Below are 21,212 nucleotides of genomic sequence, written 5' to 3' on the forward strand. Positions count from 1 at the left end.
TGTCACGTTTTGGTGTGCGTGCCAGTGACTTGACGTAACACGAAACACGTACCCTAGTCCTGCATTCTGCGACTGTGAAGACCTGGCCACGTCGGAGGAGCTTAGGGGCAGTGGAAGGACTGCTTCTTCCTTGAAATCCCCAAGACAGGCCCCCTTTGAAAGTCCTGATCTTAAAATCTTGCTTCAGGAATTAATACAATCATTGTTTTTAGCTTCACATGTAGGTGGGAGGGAGGCTGGGGAGGAACCTCTTTCTTACATCCATGTGAAATTCTTCCAGGAGAAAGGAGGAGGGGGAGTCAGTAAGTGGAGCCCAGGGAAAGGGAGAAAGGCTTCTTGACTGTGTTAACTACTCTCTTTTCCTTGTCTTCTTAATAACTGACACCAAAGCATTCGAAAGTCATGATGAAACAGGCACATCTGTCCGTACAGCTGGGGGCAGATGGCCCCAAATGAACATGCACATGGCACAAGGGCAGCTGTAGACAAAGGATAGCTTTGCTGAGCACAGACTGTGGCAAATGAAGGTAGGAAATGAGGAGGTTTGTTTAGGTCTATAAATAAGCCTTTTCACCAGAAAACACAACACATATATGGCCCCATCCAGTCCAATGTGCTTCAGTCAAAAGAGAAGAGAAAAAAGAGGCATGGAACTAGGATGTTTGAGAAATGTGACAACAGGACAGAAAAGGAATTCTGGGAAACACGTTCCAGCAGGCCTGAAGCAGCTATAAACCTGACAGTGCTTTGAAAACCGCAGGATCACTCCGCTGCTCCTTTGCAAAGAGCGGGCTGGGGCTCTGTGAGCAGCCAGCCTTCAGACACAGACGACAAACAAATTGAACTGAGATGTGCTTGCAGGGTTGGGGGGTGTAATGCTGAGGAACTGCACCTACCTGGTACTCAGGAATGGACCTGACCGCCTCCACAACAGCCAGGGACATCAGATGCTGGACAAACGGAATCCTCTGTCCCAGATGGGATCTCAGTGGGATGGAGACAAGCAGGGTAGAAAGAGCACATCCCTTGGGGCTCAGCCACACATTTCTTCCCCGCCCTGGAACACAAGCCCCATCAGGAAACCAGCCACTCTGCCCAATGAACAGACTCAGATGCACGCGATGCCAGAAAATGTGCTGAAGACTCAGAGCCACACACGACAGACAGTCCCACTAGAATAAACCAGCACTGGTGAAGGTGCTTGGATATTGTGGGGTTAACTCAGCAACAGAGAAGCTCTTTAATATCTGAACTCTGTTGCCGAACAAGTTTCCAATAATTAGCATGATGTTCTGCCTCTGTGAGCCTATCATTTATATTTTGATGATTCAAAGTCTTACAGTGTCCCAACATCACTCTTAGTTTAATTCTCGCCATATAGCAATGCAGGCGGAAGAGACAGTGGGGACATAGGACCGAATCTATACTGGTCCAGGAAAGGTCCTGGAAGCCACTTTTTAAAAACGATCCCTATTGTGATGTTCCCACAACCCTGTGACTATATTAAAAACCACAGTGTTGAACACTTTAAGTGGGGGGATGGGTACTGTATGGCATGTGAATTATATCTCATTATCACTTAAAAAAAGAGGCTGAATTTTTTAAATGATCCCTGATATTAACTCTCTGAATTATTTCTTAAAATAGAAGTCAGGAAAATAAAATAATCAAAATGAGAGGAATAATCAAACTTCTTCTATGCCTTTTTAACTACCACATTGAGCACCACAGCCTTGAGTAAAATGAATTTTTTTCTCTCTTTGAGTTATGTTCAAGAGACATGCTCACGAGAAAGAAGTGGAAAACAGTGGATTTCTTATTTCGTTGCTTCTTCTGAGAAAGGCATAAGAGCCTCTGAGAGTTAAAAGCTTGGGTCGGCCTGATGCCAGCTGTGGGTGGGGAGGGGCAGGGGCCAAGCACAGAATCTGCTTGCGACTGGACCCCAAATGGATTCTGGGAGGATGTGGTTTCTTGCCTCCAAGGATCAGCAGGTGGTGTGGAAGCTCTGGGCAGCACTTTGCAATCAAGTGCCCACTCCATGTAAATTCCAGTGCCATCTGGGGTGGGGGCTGGCAGACGAAAGACCCCTCCATGTGACACTTGCTACAGACATAGTAGGGACCTCACAGAGAAAATTCAGGAAAATAAATGTCCCTATAACATAGTCATTATTCATACTGGAATGCACAGGATGTGTCAGAAAGAGGAATTTACAAGATACAAGTAACTGAACATTAAAACCATCTCTCACTCACACACACACACACTCACACACACACACTCACACACCCCATCACAAGCAGATGTCAAGTCACTCACAAGCATCTCAGTCTGAGAGAATGCTTTAATTCTACTATGGTTCAATCTTATCAATTTCCCTCCCCACCCCCTCTGTTTTAGGGGTGTGTGAAAACAAACAACTTCTAATGCAAGTCATTTCAATAATCAGCACACGCAATCAGTCGGCTCTCTGGCCACAGAGAGTCACAGATTTTACAAAACAAAAACAACAGAAAGAGTAACAAAAGATGACTGACCTTTGCCCTGTGTCTGGCGGGCTGCGATGGCTATTAAACCCATTTCCTGCGGCATCTCAAACATCAACCTGCAAACGGTGGGAAAGATTGGTCAGCCAGAACAGGGACACGACGTGAGAACCTACAGCTCAGGCACAGTGGGGGACACCATTTGCACTCATTTGTGCGTGTGGCAGTAGGGAAGGGCCACCTTCCAGGTTTCGAGGGATCCTGGCCCCAGGCCCAGCCTCTGTAGTGAGAATGGCAGAAGAGGGATGAAGGAAACGCCACCTAATGCCAAAAAAGATGGGCAGGGGTGGACACACGTACCCGCCTGAGCTGTTATTCAGTTTATTTAAGACACTGTCAGATTCCACTTCTTTGCAATTTCCTATCAAATCCTTTTTCCCCCTTCTGAAGTGGTGTCCCTTCTTGAAGTGACAATTAGCAATTCCTGACATTTGTTTCTACTTACAGTGTGTTTCTGTCCGAACACGAGAACATAATCATAACAGAAGTTTCTGATTATTCAGAAAACTAATATGGTGGCCATAAAGCCGTTTAAAAGACACACTATCCCCTGAGAACTAATTATGTTTTAACTATAGTAAATAAATCTACAACTTCTGAGAACTCAGGAGAACCCTAGATCCTTTTAGGTTTGGGTTCTGCTTTTAAAATGGTTTTATTTAAAAGAATACAAACTTCCCTTTAAGGAACAGGTAAAAAAGTGTACTGTATCTCTACCAAACAAGTCAACATTAACTTTTTTTTTTTCCACAAAAGGGGAAAAAAAAAAAACCCTCACTCTGAGCTGAGAATTTCCGTCCAGCTCCTTTCTACATATTTCACTCCATGTCAGGAAGCTTCTCCTCTGCATTCCCAGGAGTTGCTGACCAGGTACTGAGCAGGCATCGTTCGCGGTAGGATTTACTAAACAAAGCAAAAATCAGGTTTGCACACCATCAGTGCAGCTGCTGGGGCTTCTTTGAGACACATTTTTAGGGGAGGGAAGTGGCAAGGGCAGGGAGGACAGAGACATGGTATCTTGTACGAGCCAAGTTTCCAAGAATAGATTCCAGGGTCCCACAGCACCGGGCGCCAAGGGGAAAGCCCACACTGTGATAGTTCTTCATCCTCGCCTCCCGACTCAGGCAACTGGATGGAACTTTACAAACGGTAAGAAAAGAAAAATACTTAAACCCCGAAACTACACACAGCGCCTGTCCGTGCACACTGGCTGGCAGTCTCACAGGGCACAGGCCCGGTTAGGAGGAGCCAGAAGACCCCCTTACTTGCTCAGAAGAGCCTGGCCACCTCGGGCAGGGGCTGGGCTGGTCTGACAGGCACAGGGCATTCCCGGGAGCAGGCAGCCCACTGTCTGTGTGCCAAGCCCACTTCCATCTCACATGAAATACAGCTCCAGAGGTATTTCTCTTGGACACCATGAATAACCCATTGAGATCGACTGTGCCTATACGCTGTCGGGCTCCAAGAATAAAGCGTCCTTTTCTTGCGTGGGACCAGCAGAAAATCCTAAGAAGGCATCTTTGTCCTTGAAGGGAGGTAACATTGTCATCTAGGAGCCTCTGATCACCAGGCAGACCCAGCGACCCTTCAACTGGGCTCCGAAGGCCGCAGGCTCTGGGGCGGGGGACCGACTTTTCTATGGGAAGCAGGGGATGACTTAGAACATTTTGAGCAGATTTTGAAGGCTCTCTCCACAGCAGGCAATTGAGGGTAGACAGTAGACGGTCATGTCTATAACCAGTGATAATGACAGTGGAATTAGGCGAGGGGAGGCAGGGAGGTTCAGAAACCGAATGCAGACTTCTAGAACAAAGAGAAATGATGAAGGGAACATATGCACTGAAGTGCTGGAGGTTTGGCAGCAGTTAACAGGGCATATTGATGAGAGAGGACTGAGTCTGTGCTGCTGAAGGCCAAGAGGAAATTCTGCGAGGAGGGAGACAACGGGGGAAGGAGGGAATGTTTAGTGTGAGACAAGTGGGGACCGCCAGATTTATTTGTGCTATCTGAGATAACTCTAGGGGCCAAACCACATGGCTCACGGTCAACAAAGAAGCATTTACGAACTTTTGCAAAATGTAAATTTTACATCTCTGAAAATGAAATCGCTAGGTCGCTTCAGCAGAGACACCATAAATGCATTTCCATCCAGAGTTGACAATGTTCTCACAAAAGGAGGAAAAGAAAAAAAAGGAGGGGGCTACATAACTACCTCCCTGCCTCTGGGTTTTCTTCCTTGTTGGCAAAGGCTGTTTAATAAAAGGTTTCTGTGAGCGGCAGCTGCGTGCATGCTGCACTGTGTGCTGACGGGGCACCCAAGGAAAGTGCTCTGTTTTTGAACACTTCCCTACAGTCTGAAACATCCGGAGCCCCAAAGGCTCATTTTGCAAACAGGACGGTGTCCTGACCACCTTGTTACAAAGGACATCAGAGTATCTACTGGGTGCTTTGCCAACCAGAACATCCCGAAGTTCACGTGGTCACTGGAATCAAGTTTCAATAGTTAAAATTAACCTACACAGACCAGTGCAAGTTAAATTCTGAATGGACCCAAGTTTAAATTCAGACCCAATCAATCCACTTTAGGGATTCGAACCTAAGGAAATGGTCAACATTCACTACAGTACTATAATAGAGAAAATTTGGAAATAACCAAAGAGTTCAGCAGGGGAATGGTTATGTAAATTGTGGTACATGAGGTTAATTTGTAGTCATTAAATATGATAGTTATGAAGACTGTGTTGCAAGAAATGCTTACAATAGAATGTCATATTTAAAAAGCAGGATATAAAAATTACATACACTTTCATCCCCACTACGTAAAATTCATAGAAAAGGGAGATTCGGCAAAACAGTAATTGTAGGTATAGGATATTTTTTATTTTCTTTATTTTTTAAAAAAATTTCTTTAAGATAACTGCTTCCTTTTCATTTTTAAATTATTTTGAAAAATTCTGGGGAAAGAAGCATGGTTTTAATCTTTAAGTATAATATTTGCAAATACTTCAAAGAACAGGACTAAAAGATCTGCTTTAAAAATAAGGTAAGTTACCTGCAGCACCCATTTTACTATGATCATTGAGCAAGACCTCATTTGATAAGTAATTAATGAGCAGAAATTGTTAAAACCAGTCTGTTCATATGCAATGAGAGCCTTAAAAATTTTATGTCTTCTGACCCAGTGACTGAATTCTAACGAGTATTCAGACAAAGAAACAAAATAATTCAGGGACATAATTATTCATCACAGCATTATACTATGAAAAAAGTCATAAATAATACAAACATTCCATGATAGAGAAATGAAAAAAATCATAGTAGCACCACATGAAAAAATATCATATAGGAAATAGCCATCGGACACTATTAGATGATTTAATGGGGATGGAAAACTTTATGCACCGCATGACACCAACGATGTTTTAAAATATACTTTTAAAAATTGCTCAGAAATAGACCAACATTATAGCTGTGGTTATTTTGGGAGTGTAATAATTGGAAAAATATAGGAAAGTACAAAGCAAAAAAGTTATTCAAAGAAGTCATCTTCTCATTAGAAATATGCATTCTTCTATTCTTTTTCCTCTTAAAAAATACTACACACACACAAAATATATACATATATTTTTTACAAAATAAGTTTCTGATGATTGGAAAAATTGCTTATTTTGGAACTCTTAAAATAATGTCATAGATATTTAGTGATGGACATTTTCATTATGTTGACACTAAAAAAGAAAGGCTTAAAAACAGCATCACAGTATGAGCCCATCTTTGTAAGCTGTGTCTGCCTATGTGCATTTATAGACAAAAAGGACACCTATTAAGAGAGCTTATCTCCAGAGGGTGGAGACAGAATTATATGATGACTTTAATTTCTTTGCTATGCTGTTCTTTGTAATTTCTGGGTGGGAAGATTTCAAGTGGTTTTTCTTTTCTTTATACTTTTCTGAATTTTCCGGTATCTCTGTACTTGGAGTGCATTCATTTTATAATCAGGAAAAATGTTATGAAAGAAAAGATTTACTTAAATTCAGCTTTTTTTTTTAACTAGGTTAAGCATACATCTGCAGCTCACTAGTGGGCGAACAATCTCCTATTTCTGAGAGATCAGATTTGCAATGCAGGCCAACTTGTCTGAGCTTCACCACACTTGGTGTCTGAATCTTCTGTAACACACAACACACGAATGGGGATGCGTGTCCCTCACACTCGTTCCCCAGCAGGGCATGTGGCCTGTGCAAAGTTGCAGACTACTGTCCATGCACAGACTGCCTCTGGGCTGGGGAGACAGCATGCCCGAGGCTACAACATCCTTGGGGTCTCCATCTCCATCCCTGGGGCCCCGAGGAAATTCATCAACTCGTGTTCTTCTCGGTGCACAGGCTGCTGCGCCTTTTCTTCAATGTCTTCTGTGTTCTGACTCCCTCTCCCCAGCCTTCAGAAAGGCACGTGTTCTCAGATAGTTCCCCCATGCTGTCTATGTGAAAAAGAAACCTGATAAGAGGGTTAGGGAGGAAGGAGGAGGAGGAGGACCCAGGCAGTCACACTGATGACTAACTACTTATTTTTTGATTTTTAAAAACTTTACTGGGAGATGAATTGTCACTGTTCATAACTGTTTACTTCTATGTCGTTCAAAGGAAACTGTGCTAAAGTTCATTTCAAAAACTATTTTTTCCTAAATGGGTTACATTGTGAACACCAACCATTTTATGTGGGCACCGCTTTTTAAAAAGTTAAAAAGCTAAAATATAAAGATATTTTATTTTTTAAAGAGCCTCACTCTAATAGTACAATCAAAAAAATTTTTTTTTAAGTTGCCTTCTATGCAAGAGTGCAGAGTATTGTTTTTTGAAAGAAAACAAGTATGGTTTTCTGCTTCCAACAACACATACAGTGCAGCGAGGCGGGTGGGAAGGCTCTGCAATGCATGGGGATGTGGTCTGGGGTGGAAGGTGCTGGACCTCTGACTGGTGACTTCTGAACAGAGAGCTAGGCATGCAGGGAGAAAGCTGAGGCAGACGGTCCCAAAGCAGCTGGGTACTATCCAGGGACCCTGGGGGCTAACGTTCCTGGCAGGAGAGGAAAGGTTCCCGGGGGAACTTTAGAAACATCATGGTGGAGCCAACTCAGACAGGAAATGGGACAGACTGGGATTCAAACCCCAGTGTTGGTGTGAACTAACAATGGGTAAGCATCTCTTCGGTCACCTAGGAAATGGAACACTTGGTGTAGAATCGGCAAGAATGAAGCACAAAGGGATACACGAGATGGGCTGGCCCCGGGCAGATCTGAACACTTACAGTCGGGGTTGCCAAATCTTCACTTCCAGATCTAGGGTCTCTGGACCCACTTAGCAAAGCTATAAACAGTTGGTTCAACTAGCTGTTTGAATTTTTAAAAATATGACATTTTCTAGGTTATTGCTTACAAACAATTTTGGTCACTGATACACACAGGGACAACAGCTTTACTAATATATTCTTCCGTTATCTTCTGGATTTGACACTTAATGCTGTAACGACCTGTCATCGATCAGTCCTTTTGGAAAGCTGTCAAATAAGTAGGCATTAGATCATATTCCCTTACGTGTTTTGGTGTCTAACAGGGTGAGCATTTTAGTTAGAGGCACTGCTCAGAGGAGCACATCACAACCTGCCCCCATGGAGTCCCCTGGAGTAGAGGCCCCAGTTGTAATCCTGTTGAGTCAGCTGCTCTGTTTGACATGCCTGTTTAATTTCCATATCTCCCAGGGTACCAATCATCCATAGGTTGTCATCTAATCTTCCTCATTTCCAACATACACACATAACAGCATCACACGACTGCTAAATCATTTAACTGCTCACAGGGAGTCCTATGGATTCAGCTTTCAGAATGAGGCACCTTTCTAAGAAGTACATCAAGCATTTATTGACGTTCAGTCAAGATGAACACAAACCACCGTTGCTTACCCCGACACTGCACCATAAAAACTGGATGCTGGAGCACCACCGCCTACCTTAGACCAGTGCTGTTACAGTGTTCACAGATGGACAACTAAACTGTAGACTGAAATACTCATGGCACCCACAGCAACCTCTGAAGTCAAGCCTCCAAAACGGGCCTAATCCTAGATCCTCTGCATAATTAAACTTGCCACCACATATGGAACCCGGACCATGTCCTAACCCCTCCACTAGGAGTCCCCAGATCACAGGATCTTCTCAACCTACTTCTCAGGCTCATCAGAATCCATCATCTTCAAATGGGTGTGGAGGGGCCGCACCACGGAGCTGACACCATGGTTCAGCTACCCAACAGAGGGCCTTCGGTTTTGAAATGTGGCTGCCATTTCAGAAGATGGACATTGACTTATCTTGACCACGTGGCAAGAAGACTTCTGGGAAGCATTTTCCTGAAGGCACTGTAGACGTTTCGACTTGGTCACCTGGAATTGATGTGGATTCTCTGCACAGTATGTCACACTTTACGTGCATTATCTCATCCAAACTCGGCAAGTCAGATGATGACACAGTCTTCGGAAGGTGAGGCCACAAATCAGGACTTCAAGTCAAGTTCTGGTTGGTTCCAAAGTCAATGATTATTTTGTTTTCCTTTATGTTTCTAACCTTTTACTTTAAAATCATATCAGATTTATAAAAACTTGCAAGGATAGTACAAAAAATCTGTACGTGCCCTTTACCCAGCACTCAGATTTCCCAAATGTTAACTTTTTACCACACAGGCTGCTCCATGTCTGTCTATCTGTTCATAATTTTTTTTCTGAACTATGTGAGAAGAAGTTGCAGCTATAATGTCTCTTTCTCTCTCATTCTCTCTTTTTTTTTCTTTTTGTATTTTTTTGGCAGGGAAGTAATTAGGTTTTTTTATTTATCTATATGTTTTTTAAATGGAGGTTCTGAGGATTGAACCCAAGACCTCATGCTTGCTAAGCACATGCTCTACCACTGAGCTATACCGTCCCCTCTTCATACTGTCTCTTTATCCCTGTATACTTCAGTGTACCTTTCCTAAAAATTAAGGGTGTTATTTTATCGGAGTACAATTTATCAAAATCAGGAACTTAACATTGAGACAACACTGTTATCTCATCCGGGGGTCAGCAAACTTTTTCTGTAAAAGGCCAGATAGTAAATATTTCAGTGTATGTGAGTGATATGGTTTCTGTTGCAACTATTCAAACTCTGCTGTCTGAGCGCAGAAGCAACTGTGGACAACATGCAAATAAATAAATAAATGTGGCTGTGTTTTCAACGAAACTTGATAGACACAGGAATTTGAATTGAACATAATGTCCATGTGTCACAATATAGAATTTAATTAATACTTTATTGAGCAGCTTCAGGTTTATAGAAAAACTGAGCAGAATGTACAGGGGCCTCATATACCCCCTCACCCCTCATCCCACCCCAGTGTCCCTATAATTAACACATTAGTGTCGTACATGTGTTATAGCTGATGAACCAATAGTAACACGTCATTTTTAACTAAACCATAGTTTAAGAGTAGGGTTCACTCTTTGTGTTGTTTAGTTTTCTGGGATTTGACAAATGTGTAACAACATCTATCCACCACTACAGTATCGTATAGAATGTTCCCCCGTCCCCAAATCCCCTCTGCTACATCTATTCATCCCCCTCTTCCTCCCCTCCCCTCCTGGCAACCACTGATTTTTTTTTTTTACTGTCTCTATAGTTTTGTCTTTCCCAGAATGTCATATAGATTCTACTCTTTAAAACTTTCTTCTAACCATTTAAAACTGTGAAACAAATAAACAGATAAACATTTGGAGCTCTCATGTGGTACAAAAATGGGCAGGAGACCAGTGTATTGCCAACTCTTGATCTAATCTATAGAATTTAGTCCAATTTCATACATTGTCCCAACAAAGCCCTTGATAGTGAAACACAATCTTCTTTATGATTTAGGCTCTAATCCAGGATCATTGGCTGCATTTAGCTGTCATGCCTCCTTAGTCTCCATGTATCTGGTTTAGTTTTCATCTTGTCTTTCAATGTAGACATTTTTTGAAGAGTAGAGGCAGTGATTTTGTAAAATGTCCTTTAATTAAGATGATCTGAAATCTCCTCATATTTAGACTCAGATTAGCATTTGTGGCAGGAACACAGATTAGTGAGAGTGTATCTTTCTCAGGGCATCGTATCAGGAAGTGCCCAGTGTTACCTTGTCCCAGTACTGGTGAGTTAACTTTGACCCACTTGGGTAAGGTGGTGCATGCCAGGTTTTTCCACTGTAAAGTTATTGTTTTTCCACTGTAGTTAAGTACTTGTGGGGAGATAAATATCATGTTTCTCATGAAATTTAATCTGCTAGTCTTAGCATCTGTGGATGATTTTACTTGAATCAATTATTCATCTCATGGTTGCCAAATAGTGATTTTTCTTCCATTTCTTCCATATGTACTTGTTCAGAAGCTACTATAAGGAAGAGCTTTTTCTTCTCCCAGCACTTACTGTTCTTTCTTCCTTTCTTTATAGCAGAATGGACTTAAGGAGACTTATTTATTCAACAGAGTATTCATTTTCTTATCATTATTTATTTTGATGCACAAATTATCCCAGATCTGGCAAGCAGAAGCTCCTTCAAGCTGGTTCCTATCTCCTACTGACAAGTCCCTGTCATCTTTCAGCACTTCCTTACTTTTTGGCATAAGAGGTTCCAGGCTCATCTTGAACTTTCTCAGCACCAGCCCTGGAATTGGCCTTTTCTCCAAGGAGCTCTGCTTCCTCTTAGTGGAGAATAGTATTTAAAAAACAAATCAGGGTGTTATGAAAGAACAAGAAAGCATGAGTGTTTCCTTCCTTCCTGCCATCTCTCCATCCATCCATCTATCCACCTATCTTAAAAACCATGAATTCATTTAAGATTTTCAGTTCCAATCCAACAACACAAGGTCCATTTTATTCTCCTCCTTTTTATATTTGGAACTTCCTTCTCCAATAATGAGAAATCTGGCTCCCATTATCTGAAATATATTTACTTATTTGCTCAATACTGTAACACACAGAAAGTGGTTTCGGAATTGTTGACCCATGCTACTGTGAAAAACAAACTTACCAACTAGGGTTCAATATGTACCAACAGAACTTTTTTTGTTTTTAGCCTGAGAGTATATAGTCAAATATTGTGTTTAAAAGTTCTTAGGGTTTGTTCTTTTCTCCTTTTCCTTGAGTGTGGTTATATTAGTCTCCTGAAATAAGGTTAGGTTTAACTGTAATTCTGTAATCCATGATAGGGCCGCCTCCATCCTTGTTTCTTTATTCTTTAATTTGGTTCCAAGAGTCAGCGCTGTACAAGAAAGTCAACTCTGAGAAGTGCCGCATTTCCCCCACTTACCCCTTCTATCCAAGTCTCCCATAGAACTCCTTTCGGTAAATAATAACTAATCTCACTAGTTTCTGGCTTATTCTTTTGGTCTTTCTTTCTACACAAATGTACAGATACTTGCATATTTTCTTATTTCTCTTTCTTCCTTACAGAAAGTTACTATTTTGTACTCTTTTATCTTTTGGGTTTTTTTCACTTAATGTAACCTGATAATACTCTTTAGAAGTTCACAGAGCTCTTCCCCACTCTTTCTGAAGCTGCGAACCGTCCCATTGTGTGCATGGAGCATAGCTTATCCAGCCACTCTCCCATGTGCGTTTAAGTAGTTTCCAAAATGACAGTATGTAAAATGTATACCCTTGTTCACATGTATCTTCATATTGTTGAAGGTGTATCTTCAGGGTAGATTCCTAGAAGTGGGATGCTGGGTCAGAAGGTAAGTACCTGACTATGAAACTTTCTGAGATACCATAGAGTGTGAAGTCACACTTCTCAGTTTTTGCCAGTCTGATCTGTAAGAGATGGTATTTCAGTGCAGTTGCAATTTGTATTTCTCTTATATGTACAGTTTTCAATATTTATGTATTTTTATGTGCACACACACAGTGCATTATCTGTTCGTGTCTTTTGTCTATTTTAAGAGTTCTTAATACATTAGGGAATATTAGTGCTTTATCTGTGTTATCTTGCCAATATTTTCTTCAGATTAACTGTTTGTCTTCTGATTTTATTGATAGTTTTTTTCACAATCCCAAATTTTATTTTTTATTCTTATGTAGTCAAATGTATCATTTTTTTCTTTTACTGCCTCTTACTGTTGTGTCTTCAGAGCTTTCCCCATACTCAAGTTATGCAGGAATTCATCCACTTATTTCTAGTACTCAAAGGGTTTCACTTTTTAAATGTAGAACCCTGATCCTTTTGGAGCTTATTTTTGTGTATAGTGAAAGGTATAGAACTGATCTTCTCTTTTCCCCCAAATATCCATCAAATTGTCCCAGGACCATTTGTTAAAAATTGTACCTTTGCTCTAGCAATTTGAGATGCCACCTTTATTATATACTAAGTTTCTATATGTACTTGGATCTATTTCTGGACATTCTATTCCTTTTTGCTGGTCTCTCCATTTATTCATGTGCCAATAACATACATTGTCTTAATTATAGAGGCTTTAGAGTATGTTTTAAAAATCTAGCAAGGCTAGGACCCCTACTCTAAGTAAGCCAGAAGGAGAAAGAGAAATACCATATGATATCACTCATATGCGGTATCTTTAAAAAAAAAAAAAGGGACATTATGAATTCATCTACAAAACAGAAACAGACTCGCAGACGTAGTAAACAATCTTATGGTTGCCGGGGAAAGAGGGTGGGAGGGGATAAATTTTGAAGTTTGAGTGCAAATGTTAGAGACTATATATAAAAATAGATTTTTTAAAAAAAGGTTTCTTTTGTATAGCACAGAGAACTATGTTCAATATCTTGTAATAACCTTTAATGGAAAAAAATGAAAACAAATTTATGTTATGTATATGCATGACTGGGATATTGTGCTGTACACCAATTGTAATTGACTGTACTTCAATAAAAATAATAATGAAATAAAAAATAAAATAAAATAAAATCTAGCAAGGCTAGGACCCTGCTCATGGCTTTTCTTTTTCATTGTTTGCCTGAATATTCTTGTATATTTTTTTTATTTGTCTAGCTCCATTTAAAACAGACAAAAAACTTAGTGGTATTTTTAGTACAAGCGCATTAAATTTACAGACTAAGTTGGGGAGAACTGATAATGTTTGTGCTGTTGAGTTGTCCTATCAAGGAGCAAGAAATGTCTTACATTTGTTCACGTATACTTTTTTTTTTAAAGAAAACTTACACTAAAAGAGTAAAATCAAAATGGGGTTCTTACTTTTTTAAAGAATTGAAATAGTGTCATCCTAAATTTTTAAAAATTAAATACAACCACATTTGTGTCAAAGTTCGTTAGCTCTGCCCTGCATGTCTGAAGAGGTATTTTCTCTGCTCTACACACATTCTGTTTCAAATATGCTGATCTTTCCTAGCCAAATTTACATAAAATACTATAATAAGCAGTTTCCTTACCTAGAGCCAAGTGGCTGTTGAAACATCTGGGTGGACAAAGCAATGTGAAGGTAATGAATTTCTTCCTCTAGAAAGGGAAGCTCCACCCTGCCACTCAGGCCCTTTCTGGGCCCTTTTTCCACTTCAATACCATTGCCATTTCAAGGGTAATTATGAGAAAGAATTCCCTGCCTCTGCCAGCTGGCCCCCAAACCATTGCTTCTTTCACCACCTTGCTGCCCTAGATATCACCCTACGTCGTTCCCTCTCATGCTCAGTCCTCTCTCCAGAGCCCTGCTTGCACCCCACCCTGCCAGAGATCAAGCAACATGCCAGAGCCTGCTCGACCAGGAAGCTTTGCACCAGCTTAACTCTTCACTCAGTGGGACAAGGAGCCTCTTTCTTAAATGCAGGTCTTTGCTCCATGATATGCTCGGTTTATAGTCCCCATGAACTAAACCTGGTTCAGAATCCAGTTCTAGAATGGATTTTCATTCAGATGATTATATTCCAATCCCCTATGCTCCCCAATCCCATTTTCTACTCAAGTCTGTTGATCCTTTGAAGCTGGCTTCTGCTTGGGCTCCACGATAGCAGCATATTTTATAACCTACTTCCTTACTAAATTTTTTAATTGTTTCAGTTAGTTTTATCATTGATTCTCTAAGGTTTCTGAGGTATACCATCATATCAGCTGAAAATAGAGATAGTTTTACTTCTTTTTCAATTTGTATGCCACTAATTGATTTCTCTTGTCAATCTGAATTGGCTAATATCATGTGGATGATGTTAAATAGAAGTGGAGATAATGGGCATCCTGTGAGCATCCTGCCCTGGTTCCGGGCCTCCGGGAAGTACTCTGAGCGTTTCCCATTAGGTAGGACACTAGCTTTAGCTCAGTGAATCTTACTCGCTCTTTCCCAACATTGGGCCTCATTGTCTGCTCTCACAGATTCTCCAAGGGGCTCTGGGAAATACTGTTTCTTCCCTTACCCCTTTGGGCCCAAGGGTAGCAAAGGATTCCCTCTGTGGCCGATCTCTGGAGACACCCCCAACCCAGGTAGGCTCAGTCACCTTGCCCTTGCCTCCATAAGCTTTCCCTTCATCTCAGCTGGATTCTGTCTGTGGCCCTGATGACTGCAGGGACCGACCATGTCCCTAGAGCAGTGGGAAGTACACTATTCTCAACCGTATTTCAACAGGACACTTGTGTGTGGAGAGGAGATGAGCACAGTGGGAAAGTCAGCTTTTCCTGGGGCTTCCTGAAACATTTCTCTCCTGGTACCTTTGTCTTCATCCTGACCCTTTAAAAAGAAAGCGCTTCCCATTTGTTAATTTTTGAGAGTTTTTACTGCTCTTTTATTTTGCTAGACATTGTATAATCAATCTTCTGTATATGTTTGTATATGCTTTTCTATTTAAACTTTTTTTTTTAAATCTAAAAAACATAGTACCATACCGCCAAAGGTGTCAGGAAACATGCTCAAATAAGGATCGGCTCCAAAGACGGCTCTGCCAACAAAATGCCAGTAAAATCTGAAACCCGGGTTCAGACACACTGGGAGTGTTCCAAAATGTAAAACTTAAAGAACTTCTTTATTCCAGTAAATCAGCTTCCCTGCGAATACCATCAAAATCCTATGCTTTAATGAGGGAGGGAATATCAGAGGAAGGGGTGGAGAAGGAAAGGATTTGGACGAGTATGAAATTTAATTTAAAAACTATTATGAGAAGTTTAATTTCCCCCTCCCCCAACTAAATACATAAATCTTTCCAATGCATTTTCTTTGTTTCATTTTCCATTTAAAAAAAATTTTTAAAGGCATCCTGAACCAACGAGAGAAACAATTAGAGAGTAAGTCCAATGGGGTGGAGAATTTAATAATAAATATATATTTACTGGATTCCTATTAAGTAAAATGCCATGTTAGATATATGGGAGAATGCAAAGAAATCTTAAAGTTGCTTTCTCACTTAATCAAACCAGGGAACAAAGACCTCGACAGCAAGGATAAGAGGCAATACAAGGCCACCTACGTCGTAGGGACAATAAGAGGTGTGTCAGGGTTCAGGGCGAGACAGCTCACTTCATGAAGGGTGGTTGGGGGGGAAGGGAGGGGTCAAAGCACATCAAATCCTGAATTGCATTTAAAGATGTGAACACATGTGGTTAACCTAGGCCACTGTCACTTCCACTCCACGTCCTGGTGCAACTCAGATTTGGATGCTCTTCTAAGAGCACCCCCTAGGGCCAGGAAGGATGAGGCATCACTTTTATCTTAACAGGAAATTGACAATGAAGCATCTATATTTTGGGAAGCGCAGGGCCATTCCATCTACAGCTCAACCACCATTCGGCAGGCAGTTGCTCTGACCAGACTCAGGGGCTGCAAGTGCACGGATCTTTTGCCACAGTGGCGGGTCACAGAAAACCCAACGGAGGTGCTTTGCTGGGGGCATCCATTGGGGGTTCACCTACATATGCCAAGCCCTAGTCTCATCGTAGATGAAACTGGGCTCCACCCATTAACTTTACAGGGCCTCATGAGGAAGAAACAGGGCATCCTGAGCAGAGTGCCTGGCACACTGCGGGCGCTTAGTTAACTGCCACGGTGGAAGGGATGGATGGACAGAATTTCCTCCAAGAGAAGAGGCAGCGCCAGCACTCCAAATCAGGCCATTTTAACACAGGGCACCCTTCACCCTTACCTGAGGCTCTCTATCTGAAGGATATTCTGGAAAAGGAGGGATCATCTTATGTCTCCATTCTACCTCCCACGGCTGTACGGAAGATTAAGAGAAAAGATCTATGAAAACATCTGATAAAACCATTAGTGCTGCGTAAGACTGGTGGTTGTTATTGCCTCCTGGCTGATAAAGGCCCCGACCACCTGTGCTGATGACCAGATCGGAAGCTGCCTCTGCTGTTGGCCCATCCACCGAAGGGCTGTAGGGCTCCTGGTGGAACGTCACGGCCTTGTGCTTATTTCTCTTGTTACTTCTTGGTTTGGCTGGAGTTTGGTCATAGGTTTCCATTCTGCTAGATTCATACAACTCCCTCTAGTATACATTTGGTGGCTCCTCCTCGTAACACGGTGGCGTTTCCCAGAGACGGCACTTCGTCTTCTTGAAGCTGTACTGTGCACCCGTCCCCTCTGCACCGACGCTAAATGCCCGGAGGAGTGCTCTGCAGGATGGCCTGGAGGAACACACCCAGCTGGCAGAACTGAGGGCACCTCCCCACCCAGGGTGCTGGGTGCAAGATGCCGCTCCCCGGGGCATGCGCACGCGCAGAGCAAAAGCGGCACCGCACATGGGACGGGAGTCAATTGTCCAGCGGAACAGGGTACTGACACACCTAAGGCTCAACGCCGCCCCAGCCAGTGACCCTCAGCAAGCCAAGAACAGTGGACAGAGTTTAACATTCTAATGAAATCGAGATTGCTGGGTGTGCTTTCACAAAATGAAACTGCCTGGAACTTCTCATACTGTTTTTTTACGATGAAGTATTAAAATGCGAAGAGGAAGATGAAAGTTCCTGCTGCAGAACTACGTCTGTAATGAGGGCGAGGAGGGCTTGTGGGCGGGGTCTGGAAGAGAGGTTTATGCGCTGCGTTACAGTCCCGGATCATTATAGAAAATGAGTGTGCTATTAAAAGTATCCTGAAGTTATAAAAACTCAAAGGCTTTTTAGTGAGGAGGAATAACTTTTTTGGTAAAGATGAATAACTCATAATACTCTGGAGCATGGGGGAACTCTGAGTGCAGTCACCCCATTTCCTACAGACTGGGGTGCAGTCAGATGCAAGAGCTCTTTAATTGCTAGTAGTTGGGTTTTGTTTTTGTAGGGCACTCTGTGTGTGTGTGTGTGTGTGTGAGTGTGATATGAGGAATATATTATTTGATTAGGAATGTTCTAGTGGGTATGAGAGTCTCTCCAGTGAGCAAATGAGTACATTGATTATCCTATTAGAAAAAGGAAATAAAAGACCCCATCTCCTACAGTCACACAAGCCTCCTGACACTTCTTAAACAGTACACACCATCTCATCCATTAATTGTCACAAAGAGAATGAAATCGACTGCAGTCTGATGTGGTGAAAAGTTTTCTAATGCAGTTCTACTTTCAAATGCATTCAGTTATTAAAGTCTCCTAAAAATGACTTGGGGCTTGAACTGCTAAAGTAATTTAAATATTATGCCTATAATTTTGTTTGTGCCCATCAGTGAAGAAAATCCCAATTTAATCATAAATTCCAAAATAGTGGAGGCTAAGTTAATGTTTTCCTTTACCACAGTTAGGAGTATGCAGGATTTTAATTTATGAAAGTAATCATACTATATAGGTGGTTCGGAAACAGAAACAAAAGTTTTAATTACTCATCCTAACAACTACTATCACTTTCCCATATTTTCTAGTCCTTTCTCAGATGTATGTTTTAAAGGTTTTAATCTACTAAGTATCTTTTTTTAATTCATCTGGCCATTTCTCCATATTGTTAGTTTTTCTGTTGATGGATAATATTCCAAATGATTGTATACAACATATTTAATTATAAATCTTTTGGAGTATGGATCTTCCCATATATCTGATTATTTCTTAAAGGTAGATTACCATAAGTAGGATTACTGAGTGAAAGGATATGAACTTATGATTCCTGATGCCTACTTCCAAACTGCTTTTTAAAAAGTTTTTCCAATTTACACTACCACCAGAATTTAAACAAGGTTGAAAACTATCTGCACCTGCTTTATTAGATCCTTGCCCATCTTAGATATCATTAAAAATATGGGGTTTTTGTGGGGGCAGATGACATGACACTATGTATATAGAAAACCCTAAAGTCTCCACACAAAAATTACTACAGCTGATAAATGAATTCAGCAAGGTAGCAGGTTACAAGATTAACACACAGAAATCCCATGCTCTTGGATTGGAAGAATTAACATTGTTAAAATGGCCATAATATTCAAAGCGATCTGCAGATTTAATGAGATCCTTATCAAATTACCTAGGATATTTTTCACAGAAATAGAATAAATAATCCTAAAATTTATATGGAATCACAAAAGACCAAGAATTGCCAAAGCAATATTGAAGAAAAAGAATGAACCTCGAAGAATAACTCTCAGACTACAGACAATACTACAGAGCTACAGTAATGAAAACAGCATTGTACTGCCATAAAAAGACACATAGATCACTGGAATAGAACAGAGAGTCCAGAAATAAACCCACACACCTACAGTCTTCCTTAGTTAATCTTCAACAAAGGAGACAAAAATATACAATGGAAAAAAGACAGTCTTTTTGACAAATGATGTTGGGAAAGCTGGAGAGGGGCATGTAAATCAATAAGTTAGAACATTCCTTCACACCATACACAAACATAAACTCAAAATGGCTTAAAAACTTAAACATAAGACAGGACACCAGAAATCTCCTAGGAGAGAAGATAGGCAAAATATACTCCAACATACATTGGAGCAATGTTCCATGTCAGTCTCCAAAGGCAATAGAAATAAAAGGAAAACCAAATAAATGGGACCTAATTAAACTTATAAGCTTTTGCACAGCAAAGACACCCATAAACAAAACAAAAAGACAAGCTACAGACTAGGAGAGAATATTTGCAAATGATGCAACTGATAAGGGCTTAACTTCCAGAATATACAAACAGTTCATACAACGTAATAACAAAACAGAAAACCCAATCCAAAAATGGGCAGAAGACCCAGACATTTCTCCATCGAAGACATACAGACGGTCAACAGGCACATGAAAAGATGCTCAATAGTGCTAATTATCAGAGAAATGAAAATCAAAGTGACAATGAGGTTATCACCTCACACTGGTCAGAATGGTCATCATTAAAAAGTCCACAAACAATAAATGCTAGAGAGGGTGTAGGGAAAAGAAAACCCTCCTACACTGTTGGTGGGAATGTAATTTCTTGCAGCCATTATGGAAAACTGGAGTATGGGAATTCCTTTAAAAACTGAAAATAGAGTTACTATATGATCCAGCAATCCCACTCCTGGGCATATATCCTGAGAAAACTCCAATTCAAAAAGACACATGCACCCCAATGTTCATAGCAGCACTATTTACAATAGCCAAGACATAGAAGCAAACTAAATGTCCATCAACAGATGACTGGATAAAGGAGTTGTGGAATATTTATACATTAGAATACTACTTAGCCATAATAAAGAATGAAAGTAATGCCATTTGCAGCAACATGGATGGACCTAAAGATTATCATACTAACTGAAGTAAGTCAGACGAAGACAAATATCTTATATCACTTACATGTGGAATCTAAAAAAATGACACAAATGAACTTATTTACAAAACAGAAAGAGACTCACTGACACAAAAAACTTATGATTACCAAAGGGGATAGGGGGTGGGGAGGGATAAATTGGGAGTCTGGGACTAGTAGATACCAACTACTATATATAGAATAGATAAATAACAAGGTCCTACTGTATAGCACAGGGAACTATACTCAATAGCTTATAATAACCTATAATGACAAGGAAAAAAACTATATATGCATAAGTGAATCACTATGCTGTATACCAGAAACTAACATAACATTGTAAATCAACTATACTTCAATTTTTTAAAACCATGTTTATTTATTTGTTTTTTGGCTAATTTAGAGGGTGAAAATGGTACTCAATGAATTGTGAAGTAGTGACCTATGATGTCATCTTGGCTCCTATATTCAGAGTAAAGACAAAAATAATCACAAAGACATACTCTGTTTGGCTGCCTTTCTCAGAGTTATGTTTCTGCTCATCCACAGAGAAAGACCCAGAAGTCAGCGGGAATGCTCCAAGCTGGTCTGTCAAGACTCAGACAAGCAAGGGGGGCTGTCTGCAGTGGAAGGAGGGTCGGGCGCCATGATATAACCCTTCTGGCAAGCCATCAATTCAATCAGCCCGCAGAGCACAGGAGTTTCCAGAATCCTGAGATGGCAAATTCTGGTGTTCTCTCCATTGAAAAAATTATGGAGTCGGCAGAATTTTTTTAAGTCATTCTGTTCACCGCCACTGCCTATCTGTGTTGATTTGGCACTGGTGTGGCAAAATTCTTTAAAGCAAAGAATTCGGGTGTTGGACAATGTGTTTTGTAAATAAAATCAAATGAAGTAATAAATTAAGGTGTGCCTTATGTTTGAGCTTGCTTATATTTACAGTGGTTTAAACATAACTTATC

The 21,212-nt window shown here is 40.9% G+C and overlaps 1 protein-coding gene across 1 annotated transcript in view; it reads right to left on the minus strand.

The window, feature by feature from the left end:
• The window catches only part of HLCS (holocarboxylase synthetase), a 172,795-nt gene that overhangs the window by 10,943 nt on the left and 140,640 nt on the right, over window positions 1-21,212 (minus strand). Inside the window, exons 7-8 of the mRNA XM_031687000.2 lie at window positions 2,538-2,605; window positions 897-1,057 (exon numbers count right to left, since the gene is read on the minus strand). Of these exons, the coding sequence (XP_031542860.1) occupies window positions 897-1,057; window positions 2,538-2,605 (229 nt within the window). The remainder of the gene's footprint in view (window positions 1-896; window positions 1,058-2,537; window positions 2,606-21,212) is intronic.

Source organism: Vicugna pacos, chromosome 1, assembly GCF_048564905.1.
Source record: "Vicugna pacos chromosome 1, VicPac4, whole genome shotgun sequence".
NCBI lineage: Eukaryota > Metazoa > Chordata > Mammalia > Artiodactyla > Camelidae > Vicugna > Vicugna pacos.